The sequence below is a fragment of the Lissotriton helveticus genome, chromosome 5_1, assembly GCF_964261635.1.
Source record: "Lissotriton helveticus chromosome 5_1, aLisHel1.1, whole genome shotgun sequence".
Lineage (NCBI taxonomy): Eukaryota > Metazoa > Chordata > Amphibia > Caudata > Salamandridae > Lissotriton > Lissotriton helveticus.
In genome coordinates this window covers 1093916095-1093940140 of record NC_136065.1, presented here as the reverse complement: position 1 = coordinate 1093940140, position 24046 = coordinate 1093916095, and the positions used below count along the sequence as shown (strand labels likewise).

Below are 24046 nucleotides of genomic sequence, written 5' to 3'. Positions count from 1 at the left end.
GGAGACAAAAATCAAAGTCCTGCTCACTTGCCCGACTCCAGGTTCTGTACTCATTATTGTTCTAAACCCGGGCTTCCTGGGCTTCCCTATGGCTGTGTCTCTATCTGACTTCCCCCTTTTGTTATTAAGAACTGTAAACCGGTCCCCCACCCCAGCTGTCCCCTGGCCAAGGTCAAACCTTGCAAGAAGAGTATCCTGCCCACATCGGTGGAATACATCACCACTTAAATTCACCGAATGGTCTATGACCGGCTCACAAAACATTTCCATTACCTTTCCTAATATGGGGTCACTACTTTTCTCATGGTATATCCCACTTTCTTCCTGGCCCTCTTGACACTGTGCGGCTATCCACACCTGGTTCGCACAAAACAACTGATTATTATTTTCATGCACAGTCTTTTGACCCGTATTCAATATGGATTTGGATTGCCCCAAAGTCCCTGTGTCCATTCTACTTGGAGGAAGATTTATACTATTTATTTCCTCGCTTACTGAAAGAAACCGCAGTTTTTTTTGTTTTCATTTAGGGATACGTCGGTTCCTGGTCTTCCTCTTACCCCCTCGACCAATTCTGACATTGCCTTCATTCAGTACTGGGATCTCCCCTAAAGGTACACTGTCTAGGGTATTTACTAATTCTTCAGTTGGCTTCGGGCTTCAGTTGATTGGGTTACTTTTTTTTTAAATATAGTAAAGTCGTAATGGGGGAGTTACTGGGGATCCTTTAAAATTAGATTTCTCCCCTTGACTAGTAAACTGTGCGCTCTCCTGAGGTTTAACTGAGGGTAAACTAACAGTTGGGTTACCTCTAAAGGAGACGCTTTTAGATCCCACATTTGCTTCTTTCTTTTCCCCATCCATCAATTTAGTACCACTCTTTGGCATCCTGTTACATATTTGACATGCATGACTGGGTACTTCAGAACCCTTTTCCAAATTCTTTATGGCTTGCTTGGTCTGATTAAGTTCTTGAACCCCTGTTAGTATGTGCGTGAGGACATCCAATATATGATCTGTATTTACTGTGCTTTTTTCTAGCAAAGATAAAATTGCAGATACAATTCTCTCTAGAGCGTAAAAAATCTCCAACGTACCCCCCATCCGCACCTTCTCAAATGAATTCATGTTATTATCTGCCTCTTGTCCATTGATAAGCCTGAAATCCCTTCAACGGAAAGTTTTGGTAAATCAACAGCATTGGACGAACTAGTAGGTGTACTACTATACAGAGCAGGCATATGTGGTTGACCAGGTGTTAAAACCGGAGACAGCTCTGGATCCATCTCTAAGGTGCCTGCCTTTTGCTGCTGTGCGTTAGTTCTTTGTTCTTTTCCATTTGCTTGGCTATATCCGGTAGAGTATAATCCTCCATTTTCACCTGCCCAGAGCCAATGCTACGTTCTATACACTGTCACTTTTAATGACAAATCACTCTGATTGGGTAGCAAAACACCAGGCTCACATTTGTTCTTACCTCTTGAACAAACTTGGGGTTTGTCAAAAAGGGATACCAATCCTGCCAATGGTGATAATGGGGTGTGTCCTTTTCTTGCCACATTCTTATTGGGGGGTCTTTTACTTTGTCCACCGACAAATCCACTTCCATTTCCGATTTACTACCCCCCCTTAATTGTGAAGCAGCTGTTTCACCTGGTGGCTGTACAGATTGTCCACCAGTATTGTTCTGTTGAATAATTACAGCAGGGTAAAGAGCTGCCATAAGTTCTGGATTAGTGGGTAGGATACCCTTCTCATTCTCTGATGTTACATGTGTGTCCATCACCTCAACTTCCTGGACCTCGTTTATCTCTGCATTCAGGCCCTTCCTGAACACCTCACACCTTTTGTAAACATTGACATTACCGATGTATAAGATTTCAAATGAGAAAGGTGATCCCTATTTCTCCTGCGCCGAATGGTTTTCTGAAGCTTAAGAGGACTCGGGAGACTACACTCAGAGACTACTCCTATTTTCACTTTTACACTTGAGCGCAGACACCTAGATGGCATTACCACGTAATTCAGTCCTCTTACTGCTTATTCCCTGCTACCTGCTACGGCTTCAGTCTCTCAAGTTCCGCCGCTCAATCCGCACAGCATCACTGCGGAAATAGGTGGTTAGAATTTGGGGGCAGGTAGACAAGCAGGTGACTCCAATGCAGCTCCAGCACAACATAGGCTTCCAGCACTACTTGGCCCTCTTGGTTCCAAACAGCATCAGCCATTTTCAATAGCACACGACAAACAGCGCACCGGAACCTGAGTTGGAACCGTAGAATTGTTGATCACACAGCTTTCATCCAAGTGTTCTATGTATACTAGTTATGCCTGCTCCACTCCAACTCCAGCTCCAGCTCCAGCTCCTTGTTGTCACTCTGATTACCACACCTCTTGGTCCCTACCTGACGCTTGCTGTCTGTCTGACACCGAGAAGAGGACAAAGGGCGTACAGCGTAGAGCTGCAGGCACTGGAGGCTCAATCTGCACTGCTTGTTATCCTTTGCCTTGGTGAAGCACTGAAGAAAGAAAATGAAGGAAACTGCCAGTTCAACTCGGCAGCTCAATTCCACGCTTCCTCAGCTCACTTACTGCACCCCCACAGGATCACCCAGCTGCCACAGCTGCCACAGAGCGGCGAAATCACCACAACTAGAAGGCAGCGGCACTAGCACTGGGGCACTGGGGCACTGGGGCACTGGGGCACTGTGGGAGAACAGGTGAGAGCACGTACACAGTCAGTCGGAGGCAGGAGGCAGAATTGGAGGAGATGGAGGAGGAGGAGAGAATTGCTGGGCCTTCTGCTGCTCTGCTGCTCCTTCCTTCGCTCCTTAGGCCCTCCAAAGGTGAGCGGTGAAAGAGAAAATGCTCAGACTGTCATCGTGCCCCCAGGCATCAAGCCTCGAGCCACAGGGGGGTCACAGGAGTTGTGGGCTGCTACACACTGCTACACCACACTCTGTGACCCCACATCGTGCCTCAGCCCATGACCCCCCGCCAACCGCTAATGAGGGCGGGAATCAGGGCTAAAGGGAACTGGGCACAGAGCGATGCTCACAGGTGGGAGCGGGAGTGCAAACTGCGGGCCGGGACAGCAATCCTTGCTCGTCGTCCTCGGCTGGGCTGGGCGGGCGGGCGGGCCTGCTCAGGGCAATTCCAGGATGCCGCAAGCAGGGACCGCGGATCGGGAGAGCGAAACATCCACGCCTGCTGCCAGCTGCTACTGCTTACTTGCTACTGCTCCAGTCTATGGCTTAAGTAACATCACGCACAGTAATTAGGGGATATTTGCACCCGTTTGGTTCAGACGGAGTGTTACGTTCCCCACACTGTGGGACTTCACTGTCATAGCAGTGGGGCCCTCAGTACTGTCAGAACAGGTCCTTGCCTTGTCCATGACCCCCCATTGAACAGCACCGAAAAATAGTTGATCCATGCTGCGGCCAAGATGTTAGAGTTCAGCAAAGCGGCTGAATTCGAAGTCCTATCGACCAGAGTGTGCTAAAACAGCTGATGATCTTTCAGTGTCGTGGCATTCAGGAGGAGTTCCCATTTCTCTACCTCATACTAGGGTTTAGCCCTGCCTAGCAAGGCTTTATAAAAGGCCATTGCTTCCTTAACTGAATCCCTCTTGCCTAATGGCATCTGAAAGTGTTTTGGGCGCAGCCCTGCAAGTTTTGGTGTACCATGGAGCCACTTTAGCCTTTCTAGGGAGGGACCTGGATTCCACCATAAAACGTCTTTAAATGTGCAAAACATAGAATAGTGAATTATATCATGGTCACCCTATGCGGCAGCTGCCAAGACATACCCCCAGCGATAGGACTGCTTCCAGGGCCATGACAAGAGCCACATAAATCTGCTTTTGGGTTGAGCCGATAACACTCCCCCTCAGCCTTCGGCGGTTACCTGAGGAGACAAGCCTCCTATCAAATATTTTTCTGGCACTAGAGAAGGCATTAAGCCCCAGTTAACGAAGAATGAGGTCAAAAGCTGTATGGTCACTATATTGTCACTGTACCACTTCCATGTCGACAACTATGGGCCATAACCTAATATCCAACAGAATATAATCTATTTGGCTCGAACTGCCCTGCTGATTAAATGTATCCCTACCGTACTTATCTGATGAAGTTCTCCCATTGCATGCCCTCAGACTATTCAAGGACAAAAGCATTCAGCTGAATAATAGTAAGCAGACCACCTCCTATTCTGTGGTAGAGTAAAAGAAGGTATAGCCCATAGTTTATCCTCTTCTCCGCTAATGGGACCAGACCCTGCAACAATTGGTTTAAAGCAACAATTAAAATTCCCCATCACTATTCTAAATGCGTCAGGTGGGAGAGATGCCAGATGGCCGCCAACTAGGTCAATAACTGCTGGTTGGCCTTGTGATTATCATTCCTACAATACGCATCATATGGCCACAAAGAAGCCCCTTTAAAAAACTTTAAATTCACAACACAAAATATCAGGGAAACCTAGGTCGATTATTCTGGAAGAAAATGCAAGTGTGACATTGATTCATGTCGCCAAGCCCTCTGACAGTCGGCTCTCTTGCCTGAAAGGGCAGGTTGATCAAAAAAGACAAACCCAGTTTGAAATAAGGAACCTGTTGCCCAGGTCTCCTGTAAAGCACAGATTTCAAATTGGTTCACAAAATTGACTCATTCCGGATAACCAATCCTGTTCTTCAAACCTGCAATGTTCCAGAAGAAAAGTTTGTTATTTTCCACTGGAGCAATGTAGAAGATGCTAGCCTGTAAGGCACTAGTGTCATCATGGACCAGTAGATCGGGATCTTTGGCTGCAGCGGGATCAATAATTCTTCCCCCTACTAGGTGCAGCAAGCATCATTAGGGGCCAATGATATGACTGCAACAGTACTTTACCCGGTGTCCATGCCCTTATCCTTAAAGTTGCCCATTACCTTACCCGTCGCTTGGACCGGTACAAGTCAGTCGTTGGCATCCAAACCTGATAAAGGCATGAAACTGTTATAGGTTGCGACAGGGAGGCATCCCCCACGTTCTCTCTTTGTTGCTGGGCCCTCCTATCACTGGGCTGAGTAGGTCTATAAAAAAGCCGAAAGGAACAATGCCAGTGGCTGACTTTGTAGCCCAATGTCTGTGACCTAATCGTGCCATGCTTGGATGCCTGTCATTTATGACCACACAGTCTCATTCTGTGGTTTTGGATAAGCGGCCTATCCATCCGATCTTCCGCACCAACAGTATGTCCTCAATTACATGCATAAAAAGTCAGCATTACTGACAAGCCAGTGGCAGACTTTGATCTTGAGCTCTGTTTGGGTCTCTTCTATGTTGTGTACTAAGGGAGGTACTCTGACTAGGACTGCCCCATAAGGACAGCAGTCAGGTGGAAGGGACAGATAGGACTGGTAACCCCTTCTAGGTGGGTGCAGCTTTTGTTCTTGCAGGGATGGCTTACCCCTGCCCAAACTCCTTCCTCTCCAAATCCTCAACCACTCTGCACCGCAACTTTCTGAGGACAGTGTTCTATCCCTTGGGGCCAAAGTTGAAGGGATAACATCACTGACACAGGACACTACTGGCAGCATATGGCTGGGCTTGGTTTGGTCAGTCGAGTTAGCGATGTGACGAGTGCAAGGTAAGTAATTTTCTTTTTTTTAAATTAATTTCCCCTCATCATCATCTGTCAACTACCTCCACACCCCGCCGCTCTTACTTGCACAGGCCTCTTCTGCTTTTTACCCCCCCTGGTCTGACTGGAGCCGCCACCTTCACCCCCACAGCTCAGGTCAATAATGGCGTGAAGCAAGTCGGAGAGGCAAACTGGAGATTTATCGGAGAACTATATGCAACACAGGGACCTCTGCACCACTCAATGCCACAGAAGCTGCCCTACCCGCCCACCGTCCTGTAGCCCCACTACCTGTCCTTACCATGTATCCACCCACCTGCATGATCGGTTCGGGTGCGTTGATGGGGACAAGCAGACAAACAAACAGCCAGCAATGGTGCCACCCGCAAGGCAACTGTGGCATTAGCTGAATCACACTGCCCTCAATGGCGCCCAGGGGAAAACTTGGAATGCAGTGCGGTAAGACTAATGACCATAACAGTCTGTGCGGGGGTAGAAGCAACCATTCCACTATGAACCCTGTCAGCCGTCCGTGAGGCTCCGCTCTCTCCTCTCACCTCATGCTCTAGCTCCCGGCTATGGAATCTCGCACTGCTGCAGCACCCGTTGAACCTACTGTGTGTACAAGCACGTACATACTGCTGCCACCTGTTCTCTGAATTAAGGAAGATTGCAATGCTGATGTCATGACACAATACAAATGTAGTCATATTTGAAGGGGTTTATGGGTGAGGGGCAAAAGAATGAATAGCAGGGTGCTGGTGCATAAGATAAGGTGGTGGGGTAGAACACATAGGGATAGTGCGGAAGCAATTGGAGGGCGCTGGATGCAAAAGAAGGGTGCAAGGGTGAGAGGACAGGCTGTAAGGGAAAGAGGACTGAGTGGAAAAGAAGAAGCACACAGTGCGATTGGAGTAAGCTTTGCTTTTGCATTGCTGCCCGCATCTACCGGTCCCAAAACCTTATCTTCTCGCTGCCAACATCCATGTACTGTAGCTGTGCCAGGTTAAGGAACATAATAATCCTACTGTAAGCCGTGACCCAGAATACTGCTCTACTACCAGCAACGTGCAAGAGATACTACTCTGCTAACAGGATTTTAATTTGAACACAACTGTCTTCACTATTCAGAAACTAACAAGAAATCAGCCTCATAATATCTGCATGATCCGCGTCACTCTCCATTTAGATGCATTGATCGACCTCCCATCAACTTCTCAGGAGGCAAAAGGTGGCACTGAACCTAAAGGCGGCCTTTCTACTGAAAGTATACTCCCTAGATGCAGCCTTAAACAAATAATCCCAGATTGACAGATACATTGTAACTTGCAGCACGATTTGCAACTAAGAGTCCTTAAATGCTAAATACAAACGAAAGTTGGAATGTCTCCCTCATGCAGCTGCCAAACATTAAGGTATCCTTCCAAAGCCAAAGAGCAGAGGATGGGCGCAACTTCCTTTAACCCCCATCTGTCTAATCATTAGATTAATAAAAGTAGACAACTGGCACCAGTTCCGAGCCCTATGATTCAAAGACATCCACCTCCCTGTTGCAATAAACCCCATAAAATGTTAAAGTATTGATACTAACAAACACTCAAAAGCATGACAAACCCCAATCGTCTGAAGTAGACCAACCCGACCATTTCCCCGTTGACATTATCCATCAGCATTAGCCCCAGATCTTACCCACAGAGCCTAAGGCAGCTATCATCCAATAGACATCCTACAATGACAACTGGTGATTTAACCAACCACTAAAAAACCTGCCAATCGCCAATACAATGTCAGAACTACACCAGTTGACCCAAGCCCTTCTCACTACCACCCAACATCCTTGGTGCGCTCTTTTGAAAAGGTCAAGCTGTATTTAACATCTCCCTTCTTTCCTCCAACATTATATAAACCATCCCTTAAACTTAATCCAAAGTGTCACTCTTTCCAAAAATCTCACTCTTTTAAAATTGGAATAATTCCAAATAGCTGCATGGTCTATTCCTACGAAATACTAAATCATGTGTCCAAGCCATCCCTGCAGCGGTTACAATGTGATTACCATTTATCTAGGTTACCCTGCAATTTCATGTCATAAAATCGGTTTCCTTATCCCCTTATGTACTTGTACTTTAATACTTTATTCGATATATACATATCAAAAAGTACAAACATTTCAGACATAAAATACTTAAAGAAAATATTGAATTCATTTCATAGAATAAAAGGATAAAAACTATATACATTTAAAAAGTACAGTTACAGGGTAATAAAATGCAGTCACGTTGATATACATGTAATACTGGATTTGCAGGCATGGTCTAGGTTTTATTAACATTTAGCAGCCTTGTACGTATGAACCAAGCACTTGCAAGATACTTTGCGACCCCACATACGATATACAGAGATGTAGTGTCTGTTGAAAGAATACGTAGGGCAATCCTAAAATCTCTAACTCCCAGTTCCCATACTGGCTTTAGCCATCTTGTTCTAGGTCTCTTGTAAGCTTTACAAGCAAACAGGAAGTGAGGTAGGGATTCATTCGTACATGGGCAACCTGGGCAGGTGAGCTAATGAGCCCTCATTCCTTTCCAACCCTCAGTAAATTTGTTAAGAGGAAGCGTCCCATATCTCATTTTCAAAAACAGAGATCTATCTCTTGGGATTTGAATGTAATCTAGGAAGGGTTCCAGCTTTCTAGTGGGCTTATGTTCCAGAAATTGGCTAGTTAGCACTTTTTAATTCCTCAGCCTGCACCCACTCCCAATAGATTTTTTTTACAATTTGCTTATGGGGTGGGGACTGGGAGGTCCAAAATTCGGCCATTCCTAGATCCATAACCAACTGCCTCAGTTTGTTGAGCCACTGAATCTTGTTCGAGCTATTCAAAGAAATCAATTCATCCAGCACCAAGGCGTAATCTGCCAGTTCTGGTGCCCTTCTCAGGCGCACCCAGAACAGCAAAGGTCGGAGGCGCACTATGTCTGCAATTGAGTGTTGGCCCATGTCATTGAAAAGGGGTTTCAAGGGGGTCGAGAGCGGGAGGGAAACTAAATCCCTCACAAATTTGTTCTCAGCTCTTACCAAGTCCGCGATGTTCTCACAGCCCCACAGCTCTGAGCCATAGACTGCAGAGACCAAGGCCTTGCCATCATAGACTGCCAAGGCCGGAGCTATGGGCCTACTGATAGACATACGCTGATTCCTCAGAATTACTCCAGATACTCTTTTAAGGTTTAGGAGCATTTTGGCCACATGTGAGTCCCATTTCATACTGTTGTTAATCCTGACACCCAGGTAGTCAAATTCCTCCAGCGGGTCCCTTTAAGGGTTATATGTACTCTCCTTGATTTTTTTGATAAGGACAGCACCATCAACTTAGTTTTAGTGGTGTTTACAATGAGCCCCCGCTCATCACAGAACAGAGTAAATCTATCCAGCAATTTCTGGAGACCAGAGGGGCTTTTGGACATCAGGAGGGTGTCGTCTGCAAAGAGGAGGGTAGGTGTTTTCTCCCCCGCCAGGACTGGGGCATCCGCAGGGTCCTCCCTCAAATGGGCTACCACCCCATTAATAAAGAGGGAGAACAATGTCGGAGCCATCACACAGCCCTGGCGGACCCCCCTGTTCACAGGCACCCTCCCTGTTAATTGTCCTTGGCTCCCCCACCTAATTCTAGCATAATTGTATTGGTGAAGTTTTACAATAAGCTCCAAGAGATAACACGGGAACCCCATTTCCAGCAGCACCTTCCAAAGTTTATCACGAGGGACCAAATCAAAACCAGTTTTTTAAGTCTATAAAGTCCAAATATAGACTACCCTTCGCGACAGACACAGTTTTCCAGTATATAGCACAAAACCTGAAAACCTGGTCTATCGTTCCCACATTTTGCCTGAAACCCGTCTGGAAGTGGGACAGAATGTTACCTTCATCCAGCCAAGTCCCCATTCTAGTAACAATGACCCTGCCAACTACTTTCTGAATTGTATCAATTAAACTTATTGGTCTGTAGTTGGCAGGGTCCTCCCTATTACCCTTCTCGTATATGGTTACTACTCCAGCACCCTTCCATGAATCAGGGACAGAATGTCCATGAAGAATCAAATTCATTAGGAGGGCGATGAATTCAGACCACAGTTTGGGTGCATGCAAAAGTAGGTCGCCCGGTATCCCATCCGGGCCTGCTGCTTTGTCGGAGGATATGTTCATAATAGCATCATGCACTTCCTTGGCAACAAAGGGTTCAGCATGGCTATAATTCTCTATTACAAGCTCGGTTGATGCCACCATGGCTTGTCCCATAACTGATTCGCCACAGTACAATTGTGAGAAGTGGGAATGCCACTGCTGCTCAGTTATGTGATTCGGTATAGGCTCTGCTCCCCTTCGATCAAGTTTGTTTGCCAGATTCCAGAACATAGTTGAGTCTTTCGAGCAGGCCGCGTGCTTAAGTTGCTGCCAATGCTCTTCCTCCCATTCCCTCTTAGCCATTTTAATGCTAAAGTTATACTCCTTTCTAGCTGCCCTCACTGCTATTGCATCCTTCCTCCTGATAAAAGTCGATATGGCCTTTCTCTTTGACCTACAATCGGCCGTATACCATGGAGTGCCCTTCTTGTATCGTTTAATCTTCGTTGGCCCTCTAATCTCCCCCACAATAAAAAAAGTACCAATTTTCTCTATTAAATTTTTGTAAGAGTCGGTTAATTTTAAAACTTTGAGCGTTCGCCTGTGCAGACATGAAGGCTAAGAGATGTCTAGTCTCTTGTTTTACAAGCTCTTTAATGCTGGACAGTTTATCCTCTTCACACATTACTCTATTCCATTTTAACTTGCGATTGCAATTGGAGGGGATTATTTCTTTTGCAATCATTAGTGAGCCACTCGTAGCTTCAATCTCATTCCCCCCCTCTAATTTTCATACAGAGCGGGTTATGATCACTGTCCTGCGATTGTATAACCTCCATGTCCACTAATCTGCCCCATGATCGGGTATCAAATAGAATATAATCAATGCGCGACGGGCAACTAAGTCTATTATACGTCATTGCCCCGTTAGGGTCTGAAATAGTCCTCCCATTTAATGCGCGCAGATTGTATTCTAGTGTTAAAGCATTTATTTGAATCGCTCTAGATGACCATTTCTTAATTGGTGACAAATTTAGGGGAGGGATAGACTGCCTCAAGTCCTCCGCACTAAATCCTAACAGGTCTTCTTCAGCTAAGGGTTCATATGTGCAGTTAAAGTCCTCCCTACAATGATATTAGACAATGGGGGAACTCCTGCTAGTGCTACTTCAAGTAATGCTCTCGTGGGAGAAGTTTGACCACCCAGGGCACCTCTAGCATATACACAGAACAGTTCCATAGTGATTACAGCATGGGGCCCTTTAAGGGATATATATAATAAATCTTCTGAGGGTAAATTGTGCATAGTAACAGCCCAGTTTAGTGCCACACTAATCCATATGTTCAGGCCACCAGATGGGCGCCCTCTCCCTACTGAAGTTGCTGGAATAAAATAAGTGGCATACCCACTTTTATAAAGTGGGGTCATACTCCATGTTTCTTGGAACAAGCAAATCTCAAACATGTCGATAAATTTATTCCATTCTGTAATGGCCAGTTTTTTTTGGAGACCCGCTATGTTCCATGAAAGAAGGTTGATTATATTGGAGTTTACCACTATTCCCATAGAAGCTACTATGAGAGCAGATCCCTCATCCACTACACTTGGGTGGCTTAACTCTGTGCCACTACACTTCTCCAACGAACCAGAGGGCTCTTTGGTGATAAGCACCACCTCCTCCATCTCAATATGGCTTTCACAGATATTAATCTGGTGCTCAATCATATGTATATTGTCTATATTTGACACATTATTTGGCTGGTTACCCTTCTCTAGTCAGTCTATTTTATTGAGACCTGAATCGTCATGACATCTGGCTTTAGACCAAGCTGGAGACCGTATAATTTGTATATTTGAATACGCCGGAGGGGATGTTCTGTACTCAAGGGTCACTAGATTCTCCGCCATTGCCATATTACCTAATTGTATTTCGATACAATTTGTGGCTGAACTGAACAGGGACAGTCTTTTCACTTTGGTCATGTCTTCCCTAATAACTGATCTGCACCCTCTCACATGGCGCAGCCAGTGAATTGCTTTATTACAGATAGAGTTACTGCTCTCATATACATTAGGGCTAAGTGTAGGTACCCCAGTCATATAAACAGTTGCATTCAGGGGTCTATAAGGTGTGTTACTCTGGATACTAGGACATTTGTCCCTCAAAGTTACCATTTTATTTGGCTCTATTGGGTCACTCGGAGAGTTTTTGCTCCCATGGCGATAGCTTTTTCCTTGATTTAGGCCCCGCAGTTTCGCTGCCTCTGCGTAAGAGTTGGTGATATTACGCCCAGATGTCGCCCTGCCTAACGCTGTTTGGGTTGCAATTTTAACTGCCGGCCCTCTTGCTGTTTTGGGGCCAGTTGCTGGAGCTGCCCATGTGTTGGGGGGTTTTATCAATTTGGGCGCTACTACTGTTTGGGAGCCACTTGAAGCACCCAGCACTCCAATAGTTTTAGGACCAATTGCTGGTACTACTCGTGTGTTTAAGACTTTTGCCAATGTGGGTGGAACTACTGTTTGAGGAACATTAGAGGCATGAATTTCCCCCTGTTTAATTAATTCCACCAGCATTTTTTTGATTTGAGCTACTTCTGTTTCTAAGCATCCCATTTCCTTTATAAAGCTCCCTTAAAAATTCTGGCAACTAGGGCATTCTGCTGTACTATCTAGGGTCACCTCCAGAACTCTTGGTCCTTGTGTTAGTACCTCGCTTAATTCTCTAGATTCCCCTTCCAACACAGCATATCTATTAGAACAGACGATCTCCTTTGAACAAGAGTTCTCACACCCAGCCGGGACAGCATTCTCTATTATTTTGTCCGGGACCTCCACTTCACTATTCGAATTACACCCCTTTGGGGTTTGTATCTCATTGGCCACAATAGGGGATATGGGCACAGAGTGAATTTCAACGACAGGACGGGTGGACTGTGGTTTCTTTAGGAATATAGGCGGGATTACTTTACTCCTTATCTGTGTTGTTCCCTTACTTGGAAGATCTAATTTTCCCAGCTCTTCTGGGGTTGGGGCCCCCAACAAAATCCCCTCGCATTCTTCCACGATTAATTCAATACTTGACAAAACACAATTAGCTGCTGCATGTTGTGACTTTGACTTTTTTGCTCTCTTCCCCTTTTTCGTATTTATAGAATCTGGGCCCCCTTCTATTGCCTTTCTTTTGCCCATTCCTATGATAAACCCTCTAGGCTTGGTTGGAGTATAGCCCTACGCTTTCTAGCGTTTCAAAATGGACAAAAGCAGGTTACAAATAACACAACCAATGATCCCACAGTACCTTGTTGTTTCTCGGGCTCTACTGCCGATAGACTGCTACTCCAAACATACGGGGGTGGCCCAGCCCTGCCCCTACCAGTCCCGGACTGTCACAGACTGTCCCGCCCTTGTCCCGGGCTTCTCCCGGGAGCGTTCTCGCACACGCTCCGCGCTGAGGTTCCTACACACTGTTTAATAGGGGTTCTGATAGGAGGGTGGGCGGGCCTCGGGCACAGGTGGATGATGCACGGACTCCTGGGAATTGGAGTCCCGTGCTGGCGTTCTCCTTCTGCCCCCACAGCTGCCTCTGTCCAAGTTAGGCTGACGGCACTCCCTGCGATGTGCTCCTGGTGAGAGAGACCCCCTGATGTTGGTAGGAGTGCTCCGATGGTGATTCGAAGCGGGACCCCCTTATGAATATTTGCTCCAAACTGCTTAAGGTGCACAAACCACAACTTCTGAAGGTCCAACCCTTATACCCCAAAATATAACCATATGTGCTAACCCTTTCTGCAAAATGAATCAATCAATCAAGTATTACACTCTTTAGCAATCATCCTAAGTCATGGAAATATGTCTACCAGTTACATACAGCACTGATGTTATCCAGGACTTCTAATATGATGCCAATTCGAGCTTCACCCATCTGGGTGCTCCTCAAATGCATCAATCATTCACAGAACTTTCACCACATGATTTCTCTGAACATCTTATTCAGACAAGAGGGGCTTGGCTAAGCTTGATGGCGGAGTAGACATGTGTTAAGAGAGCTCCATAATTACCCCGTTCATGATAGAGCGTAACCTATCACATAAATAAGTGGGGGACATACCTCTCCTACCGCGATGTGTTTTTGGAATCGGGGCTCTATGGTAACTCACAGCCGGTGGAGCCGAGGGGAGGAGGACAGAATCGTGCGGCCATCTTGAGGTTTGCAGTGGAGGATCAGGCTGCGGCCATCTTGAGGTGTTCAGCGGAGGACCCGGCTGCGGCAAACAGTCCCGGAAAGTAGCCGGAGATCACATTCCCACTGGGGGGAGGGGGGGTGGGAATACTGGGCTCCGTCTATGGCCTGCGGTGTTTGTTCCGCTCGTTGGACGATGCCGCATTGAAAAAAAAGGTGTGGTCGTTGGCTGTGTCAGTGTGGGAATAACTACAGTAAGGCCTGTAGCCAGGGACGAGAGTGAGACCTTGCACCGGGCCTCCGAGGCGCATGAGCTGTGTCAGACGGAGGACACGCGACACAAGCCTCTCTCTACGCACATCAGGTGGCTGCAAAGAAATTCGCAGAACGACCCTGCTGATGACATATACGGCCTGGGAGGACTGCCAGGGGAGTGAGGATCCCAATTCATAAGCATTGCAACAGATTGCATTCCACGCCATTGCCTCGGAGGGCATATTACGCTGTTTTGCCACACTGGGGCCACAGCTGGTGGGGCCCTGGATTGCCCATGCGAATAACGTAGTGGGCGTGTCGCTGCATGACAGGAGGCACCTTCCCTTGGGGGTTCGATACACATGGGCAGCAATAACAGTGAGACGAGCTCAGGACGCCTCAGGAGTGGCACCGTTATGAGGATTACATAATGACCCCAGATTAGATACCAAGAACACCCCACGACATACATTGTGTGGTGTAGGGGAGGCTCAAGGACACGAGCTACTGCTAAAACTCATACTGTGAGCATAAGTGGGGTAATTCTCAGCGCAACATCACTGTTTTAGCATACCAAGTGCAGATATAAAAGACTGTATGCACTGAATGAGGAACCTAACAAGTGGTGAGCGGACACCCTTGTAAACCGGACCCGGAGGGGACTTGAGGCTAACTAAACTCAGGTGACATAACGAGTGACGATTGCATAAATAAATCTGAATGTGTGCCCCAACTCGTTTACACCCTTTCCAGGGCACACATACAGCATTAACTATGGTGAAAGACAAAGGCGGCAAGGCAGCCCAGGTGAACACAATTTCCAATTATGCACAGCCGCTCCCCCCAGGTCAAAGGGCGCCGAATCCGGCTCTGGCCACTAATACGGTGAGCAGGACTCTGATCAACCACCCTAAATATTGTGTATGATACTTCCACACGGGGGTAATTGGTCGGCGCTCAACCAATGTAGCGACCTGGGCCTGACAGCGTTAGGCGATCTGTATGACTATAATGCCCTTTTACCGTTCGAGACTCTGAGGGATCGACACAATCTGCCTTGCGGGGATTATCTGCTCAATTTGGCACGAATAGCGGCCATTCAAAAACACTGGGGGGAGTGTCTTTGTGAACCGCAGACTTCCATGGTTTGTCAATATGTAGTATTAGCGGCAGGTACCATCAAGGCAGTCACGTCTTTACATTGGCGGATGATGCAAGAGAGACTCACTCCACTGGTGGAGCAGAAGCAGAAATGGGAGGAGGACTTGGGCGGAGAGATCCCTGAGAAGGTGTGGACTGAGTTGATCGAACGACCTTGGAAATGCACTAGAAATAATCAATTCCAGCTGGTTAAATTTTTTACTCTGCATAGGGTGTACCTGACTCCAGCAAAAATGAACACATATTTTAATGTGACCACAGCGCTCTGCCAGAGATGCAGCAAGGAAGGGATTGTCCCAAGTTGACTACTTATTGGGGAGAGCTAGCTTGGATGAAGAAGGGTGATATACCCTGAAACCGGTCCCAGGATGCTTGTTTCCGGTCCATGGAGGACCTCGCCTAACAGTTCGGTCTGGACTATTCCCATGGGGCCCAGAGTCAAGACTGATTTGCATATGGCTGGGCCCAAACTGGGGTGGCGTAGTGGACAAAAGAACAATGGATTTAACCAAGATCTTTTGACTGGGGTAGAATTTTTGCATTGTCAGGATTCTATCCATCATTTGTTTGCTGTAACATGAAAATATTAAGCAGTATTATGGTGGATCAACTCCTCCCGATGGTGTCGCAATTAATCCACTCCGACCAGGTGGGCTTTATCCCTGGCAGGAACACGACCTGTAACCTGAGACATACATATGGCAGGCCCCTCGATTAATGGAGATGGACAGTACTGCAGTGCTCTTAAATGTCGAGCAAGCGTCCGACTCTGTGGAGTGGACGTATTTGTGGCAAGTCCTTCAGCGAATGGGCGTGGGTGACACCTATCTTCAATGGATTCAACTACTTTACGCAGCCCCCACGACTAGACTATGGATGGAAGAATGGTATCAAAACAATTAGCACAACGACGTGGCACCCAACAAGGAGGCCCGCTCTCACCCTACTTTTCGCATTAGCGATGGAGCCAATGGCCATTCGACTAAGAGATTCGATGGAGCCATGGGGTGTACAGTTTGGGAACACCACTAGTTATATGCAGACAACACTCTAGTCTACCTGACACAGCCGGATCGATCCATTCCAGTACTACTATCAGAAATACAAAGGTTTGGGATGATCTCAGGGCTCCATATTAATCATACAAAGTCCAGGGTGGTCCCACTGGGTAGGACGGCTCAGATTTCACCACATTGCGACCGTCTATTGAGTTACCTTGGGCAGAAGAAGGAGAGCGATATTTGGATATTCATCTGGCACATACGGCCAAGACATATCATGAGCTTAATATTAGTCGTGTAATAGAGGGTTTGAGGGGGTCAGTTCAATTCTGGACGGAGTTGTCGTTATCCCTAATGGGATGCATTGCAATCATTAAAATGATTGTGTTGCCCCGTTGTCTGTATACATTGCAACATGCCCTCTATCTAATTCCTCGATCTCACTTCCTCACACTGGAGAGTCTCATCGGGGACCTGCTATGGGGGAAAAAACGCAGACGAGTGCGGTTAGCGACCCTAAAGAGAACGTGGGAGCAGGGAGTTCCGGAGGTACCCCGGCTTGAATTTTATTACATGGCTTCCCACCTGCAACATGCAATCCACTGGTTAGATAACGATGAAAACTGGGTGAAATCACTATTAGCCGGCAGTTATGGTGGTAATTCGTTGGCCGAGCTGTTAATGCTAGGAGGGCGAGTTTCTGAGAAATATCCTTATATATTACGACATGTGGCGATAGCGTGGGAGGATGTGGTCAGGAAAGTCATGCAACGTGCACTGTACGCACCTGACATGCCCTTATGGGTGATCCGACCCTTTAAGGCCATAGCAGACTCTATGTCTGTTCGTCGCTGGAAATATGGCGGCTGCCAGTTGTTGGGAGATCTCTATGCAAATGGACAGTTCCTGTCCCGGAAGGAGGCACGGTACACCTTTGACCTAGGGATAGGCCAGTTTCTCCAATATGGTAAAATATCCAGTGTAGCGCGAGAGCTATTGCAGGACTTCCCAGAGGAACCCCCCGCCACCAACATACTACAAACTTTACTCTCCATGTCACGGGGATGGCACGGGGTAGACTAGTCGCATATATTTACCGGGCGCTCCGTGAGGACCTGCCCATAACACTATTACCATTTCAGCAGAAATGCTAATGGACGAACCCTTGACTGCAGGTGAATGGAAAAGGGTGTATGAAGGGGTGCAGAAGGTCAGTGCAAATGTACAATTTAAACTCCTCCAATATAATTTAGTGCATCAAATTATTTCACTCCATGTACATTACACGCAAAGTATCAAACCCGTTCAGATTGCTGTCCTAGATGTGGAGCCAGAGGGGTAGATTTCCTCCACATGATTTGGCACTGTTCATTGTTACACCCCTACTGGGAGAAGGTATTGAGTCGTCTAGAAGCGGCAGGTTCAACTTCGTGTCACATATAACTGTCCCCACCCACTCTCACGGGCACACACTCGACCAGGTCTGGTCTCTCAATCTTCCATTGGCCTCGGTGGCTGTCTCCCCATGCCCCTGGTCCGATCATGCCCTCATCTCCTTCTCCATTCTTCACAACCCAATTTCCAAAACCCCGCGTGCCAAAAACACCTGGGCGCGGAACTGGAACAGACTGGATCTCCCCTCCCTGACTTCCCTGCTCCGCAATTCCATTCCCCCCCTCTCTGGCCTATCATCTGCCTCTCAAGCCAAGGCCATAAACACCTGGCTGGCTGGAGGTTGCGACTCAGTGGCTCCCCTACGTCGCATTTCCATCCGCCGACTCAAGGACTCCAATAGATGGTTTAACGACCACCTAAAAGAACTCAAACTGAGCGCCCGACGGGCGGAGAGGCAGTGGAGGAAAGATTATAGCCTTTCATCTAAAACCCATTTCCTGGCATCACTGGCTAAATATAAATCAGCAATCCTGGCTGCAAAAACCGACTACTTCTCCACGAAAATAACGTCTGCCGACAACAAACCCAGGGTAATCTTTGGCATTGTGAATGACCTGGCATTCTCTGACCGAACTTCGTCCCAAATCCCTCCCTCCCAGCCCCTCTGTGATCAACTCAATCACTACTTTTTGGACAAAATCACAACTATCAAGGCTAATATCCCATTACCCTCATCTGCTTTTGTTGATCCCTCCCCCCCCACCGTCCAAAACCCTCTCACCCTCATCCCTCCCCTCACTCAGGAATCCTTTCTGGCAATACTCCCCAAAGTTAAGTCAGGGTCTCCGGCGGACGTCTGCCCCGCACGCATCCTACAGCAAATCTACTCTAGCTGCCCTGATCCCCCTATCGCCTTCCTTAATAGCTCCTTGGCTAAGGGTGTTGTGACCCCTGCACTAAAGGCCGCCACCATAGTGCCTCTGTTGAAGAAACCCGGCGCGGACCCTTCCATCTCGGCTAACTTTCGCCCCATCTCCCTGCTGCCCTTTCTGGGCAAGGTGATGGAACGCCATGTCACCGCGGTACTGAGCGCTCACATCGAGGCGAATGGGGGGCTGGCCTCTCGCCAGGCAGGATTCCGCCCCAGGCATTCGACCGAATCGGTCGTAGTTTCAGTCCTAGACAACCTCAGAAAGGGTATGGATGACAACAACCACCAGGCACTGGTCCTCCTTGATCTCTCCGCCGCCTTTGACACGGTGGACCATACCATCCTACTTGCCCGTGTCAAGGCGGCTGGTATCGGGGGATCAGCTCTGGTCTGGCTCTCCTCCTTTCTGAGGGACCGCACTCAGGCGGTCCGACTGGGCGATTTCACCTCCACCCCTCTCCCTGTCACCTGCGGTGTTCCCCAGGGCTCCTCCCTCTCTCCCTTACTCTTTAATCTCTATATCTTTCCTCTTATTTATGCACTTCAGCAGCTGGAGGTCACCGTTTACAACTATGCGGATGACCTCCAGCTCATCTTTGATCTGTCCCCTTCTCCTCTCTCTGTCGCTAATTTCCAGTCAACTATGACATTTATCAGGGACTGGATGAACCACAACCATCTTAAATTGAACCCCGATAAGACCGAGCTGGTTCTCACTGGTGGTTCATCCAGCCCCTGGAACTCTCTTTTCTGGCCCCCCTCTCTTGGCCCGGCACCGTCCCCCTCCACCGTGGTCAAAACACTGGGTGTTAAAATGAATTATCAGCTCACTCTTCACTCACAAATCGGTTCCGTGGTTTCCTCCTGTTTCCTCACTCTCCGAACTATCCGCTCTGTCTCCCGCTTCTTCTCTCCCCAGGCACTTAAGATCATCATAGCCGCCCTGGTAATCTCACGTTTGGACTACGCCAACGCCCTCTATCATGGCATTCCAGCATATAGCCTGCGTAGACTCCAAACCATCCAGAACCAGGCGGCCAGACTGATATACGGCCTTCCACGCTATCACCACTCTACCCCCCTTCTAAAAGAGCTCCACTGGCTCCCCGTGAAACAACGCTCCCTTTTTAAGATTGGTTGCATGGTTTTTCAGGCCCGCCAGGGCACTGCCCCCGCTTTCATCGCCTCACTTATTAAACCCTATGTCCCCGCTAGAAATCTCCGGTCTTCCTCCAAGTCCCTTCTCCAGATCCCCCGCTTTTCACGCAAAAAGTGGGGCGGTTCTAACTTCTCAACTCTGGCTCCTATTTTCTGGAACTCACTTCCAGACAATCTCCGTTCTGCAACTCAGTATCTCTCCTTCCGTAGAGACCTGAAAACTTTCCTCTTCAGCCAGGCTTTCCCCGCTTAATATTGACTCCACCCTTCCATGGTCTTTCTCCCTCAGTTCTGAACCTCCAGCGCCAAGAAACCGCAAGGTGTACGCCGCGCTCTACAAGTGTTTTAAATTAGAAATTAAATTAGAAATTAGGTTGGACCATGCTAAAAAAAGGTTAAACAGTTCCTGCTTGGACTATTGCCCACGCCCAAAAACAAAAAACTAAGCAGACACTTTGTTAATCTGGTGTTGGTTTTAGCCACAAGATGTATAGAATAACATGGATGCACCCACAACCACCGAAATTTACAAATTGGATGAGAGATATGAGTGAATGGGCAACCGTAGCGGTAGTACAAATGAGATTTGTAAGAAAGGATGGAAAAGTTGAAGAGGACCGACTGGCATCGACCACGATGTTGATGGATCTACAGTAAGGCCAGGAGTCGATTTCTCAAGAGAACACAGGAAGGGAAGGCCTGTAACTACACTGGACAAATTGTGTGGCACGTGAATAATCCAACAATCCAGAACAAACTGAAATAAATTGGTATAGGGTTGGGCCTCCGGACCGATACTGAACAGGTTGGGATGGGGGGTGGTTCAGGGGGGATCTTGTTAATGGTTTGTTATGTTTATTAGTGATTCACTGTACGAGGAGACTCAAAAGATATGTAATGAAATGAAAATGTTAGATAATAGAATCTCTGGATCTACTAAATAGAACGGCCTGAGAACAGACCACAATACAAATAGTTGATGAAAAGTACACTTTGTATGCTGACATTGTTGTTCCAGGATATATTTCAAGATAAGATGTATAAGTGTGAAATGCCAATAAACAAATAAAAAAATAAAATTCTTATTCAGACAAATTCACAATTTTCATTACACATTTACGTCAGGACCCTCAACTTTTCAAAATTCTTAGGTGCGAGTCACAATTTAGCTGAATCAGTGATTTCACTGGAATTAATATTGCATTACCTTCCTTCTCCAATGACATCACAGGAAGTGACATCAGCAAAAGTAGTACAATTCTGACCTCCTACTGAATTTAACACATTGTCAAAAAGTCACCAAATGGATAACACATGAAGGTGTTATTGCTAGATGTACACAACAGACCATCACTTAAAAGGCAAATGTCACCCTAATGCAGCATGAGTAACAATGGTCTCAGAAAAGATATCCATCAAAATCCTCTAACTGCATATGGAATAATGGTGGAGAGAATGAATACATTATTGGCTCTAGGCATTATTTTCACAAGTGGCACAAGGGAGTACATGCATCATTGTCTGTGGGCAGTGATGAGGATTTCCAACCACAGTATTATGTCTCAATGTGCAAAGACCTTTTATGCACCTATTAACCCAGACTGTAATAAACATTTATGTACTCAGGCAGTAGTGTGTTTCCGTGTCCCCTTATAGCACTGTACACAGATGACCAAGTCAGTAATATGCCTGTAACCCCACACATTATATGGATCTGTGGACCTAGGCTATATATGAATCCATTACCCTAGACATTTATGTGTCAATATTCCGGCAGTATACACATAAATGGCCACAGAAAGGAATATGCATCAATCGGCTTAACCAGTAATGTGCCTCAATGGATATAGGCAATAATCTTCACCAATGCCAATAGAAAATAAGATTGTGAATGGCAACAGGCTGTAACACTTATCAGTGGACCCCATTTGCAACAAGTATCAGTAGGCTCAGTAACGAGCATCAATGGTACCAGACTGTAAAATGCATCAATTGTGCCAGTCTGTACCATGCACAAATGACCCCACAGAGTGCATGTATGAATGGCTGTTAAATACAGTTAGGTAGCTGTGACAATAACAACATATGTCTCACAGTACTGAAACTAGTCAGGGTAGAATGTATACAGAAAGGATACTTGTTCAAAGACTGATGCTACCACAACACATGCCCCTGCTACCTGTAGAGGAAATGATGGTGTTACTTCAAAGACGAAGAGCCACAATATCTTAAAACTATATACCGTAGCACTCCAACAATTTGTATACGTAACAATGTTTGAGGACGAATAACCAGAAAAGTCAATCCACAAGTCCAAGGTTGTGATATATTTTCATTGTCTTTAGTGTGTTTACATGCTTCCAACTAAGTACATGATCATCAGCCAATACATGTTTCATCCCCCATGGGACTTTTTCACTGCATGTTCGCCCCAAAGAGTTGGCGATTTCTTGCATGAAATCTTGAACATCTGGGGCTGTATTAAATGTAAGGCACATTTTCATTGTTTGTGCCAGGCACACCTTTTAAAAGGTGCACCTGGTGCAAATAATGAAAATGCACCATAATAGCATGAATACCCTGTCCCCCAGGGCAGCCGCGAACTCGCCCTGCCCTGTGGGCAGGGCATTCATTTGAAAAATGGAGAGGCTGCTTTGAAGCCACTCCGTCTTTCACTGTGCAGACGGCAACCCACAAGCACTTTTAGAGGGGTTAGAGATCCCCTTGCAGGAGGTTGCAAATGAGGGAACGCCCTCTGATGATAACACTGGCACTTTATGTGCCCCAGCACTATCGATATTACAAGAGGGGATGCACAAGCGTCTGTGGCCCCTTCTGTAATACCAAAGTGCCCCAGGGGTGTGCAAAGTGGGCGTAAATGCGCATTGTGCCCATTGGGCAATCCGGTAATACGTCCCCTGAAGTTCTTAAATTAGTGGGAAAAGTCAATACAATGGACCAAGATAAAGTTCACCTTATGGACTTCTGAGCGTGCATGAGTCTATTTATCCTGATAATTGTTTTCTCTATTGATATATTTGTTGCTTTGAGATTATTTGATATTTGTTGTGGTGTAAGTAAATCGTTGTCAGCATACCCTCAGCAGCCACATTGATAATACTTGTGTTTGTTTCCTATTTCATCCTTAGGCCCTTGGATGGAGCCTGGTTCTGTTCTTCATCTTCCTTGGCGCCCTGGCACGCCTCCTAGGGCCCTTGTTCACCAGCACAGAGAGTATTCAAGCGCGTTACTGGGCTTGTTATACTGACCTGGAAGAAAAGTTCTTCGAAGAGGCCTGTATAAAGCAGAACCATTCATTCGCCAAAAAGTACATGAAGCATTTCTTTGAATCCTTTGGCAAACCCCGGATGAAAAGTGATAATGACTCTAAGAAGGCAATGGAATTCTTGGCCGAGAAAGAGAACTTCTGCACAACACCATATCCAGACCACCTAATGGGGATATTGGAAACGTGGTATAACTGTAAGCCACCTGTGTCCATCAGAAGCCACAACACGCCTGCACAGAATAAAACTCATGCTCCTTCCTGTGGCAAGGACTTTGTGGATAAAGTCGCTTAGTGGTGGACAATATTCTGCCATTGTTGAACCTGTACTGAATCACGGAGATTCCACTCGCCTGGGGCAGAGGACAGTCTGAAGGGAAATGACTATATTTACTATTTACAAAGCTTGTCCTACTATTTCCCACTGGCACATGGGCATTGGAGATCAGAGACGATATAATTAGCATGTATTAAATTTTAAAATGTTGCCATCTGTCATCGCTGTGTTCTTAAATAAAAATAATTAGCAAAAGTGTACTTTGCGAGTGAAGCCTGTTCAAGCAGTGTCTGCCAAATGAGCCCTAAGCACAGATAGAGTTGTATACCCTTTCCCAGCAATTAAAAATTACTGAGCAGTTTGGTTCCTAAGTAGGTATTGGGGGCTGCAACCTTTTCTTTCATGTTGCAGTCTGCCAATCAGATCCTTTTGGATCCATGGCTCCAGCTGAGGATCCACAGACCTGAAATAGCCAAGAAGAGAAAAAGCTCCCTCGGCCAATAGGATTAGAAGTTTTTTTGATTTCCTGTATTCAAGGACATCCGCGGTTCCTTAACCATACAGCTATCTCTAGAAATTTCTGAAGTTTAGCGCCAATGCCCAACCTAAGCCCCTCTTTAAATGCTAATTTCTCAAAAATTGATTTAGCAC

The 24046-nt window shown here is 46.6% G+C and overlaps 1 protein-coding gene across 1 annotated transcript in view; it reads left to right on the top strand.

The window, feature by feature from the left end:
• Positions 1 to 23644, top strand: part of LOC144753509 (calcium homeostasis modulator protein 3-like) — an 87471-nt gene extending 63827 nt beyond the window's left edge. The window contains exon 4 of the mRNA XM_078641174.1: positions 22982 to 23644. Within this exon, the coding sequence (XP_078497300.1) occupies positions 22982 to 23413 (432 nt within the window). The 3' untranslated portion in view covers positions 23414 to 23644. The remainder of the gene's footprint in view (positions 1 to 22981) is intronic.
• The last annotated feature ends 402 nt before the right edge of the window (positions 23645 to 24046 follow it).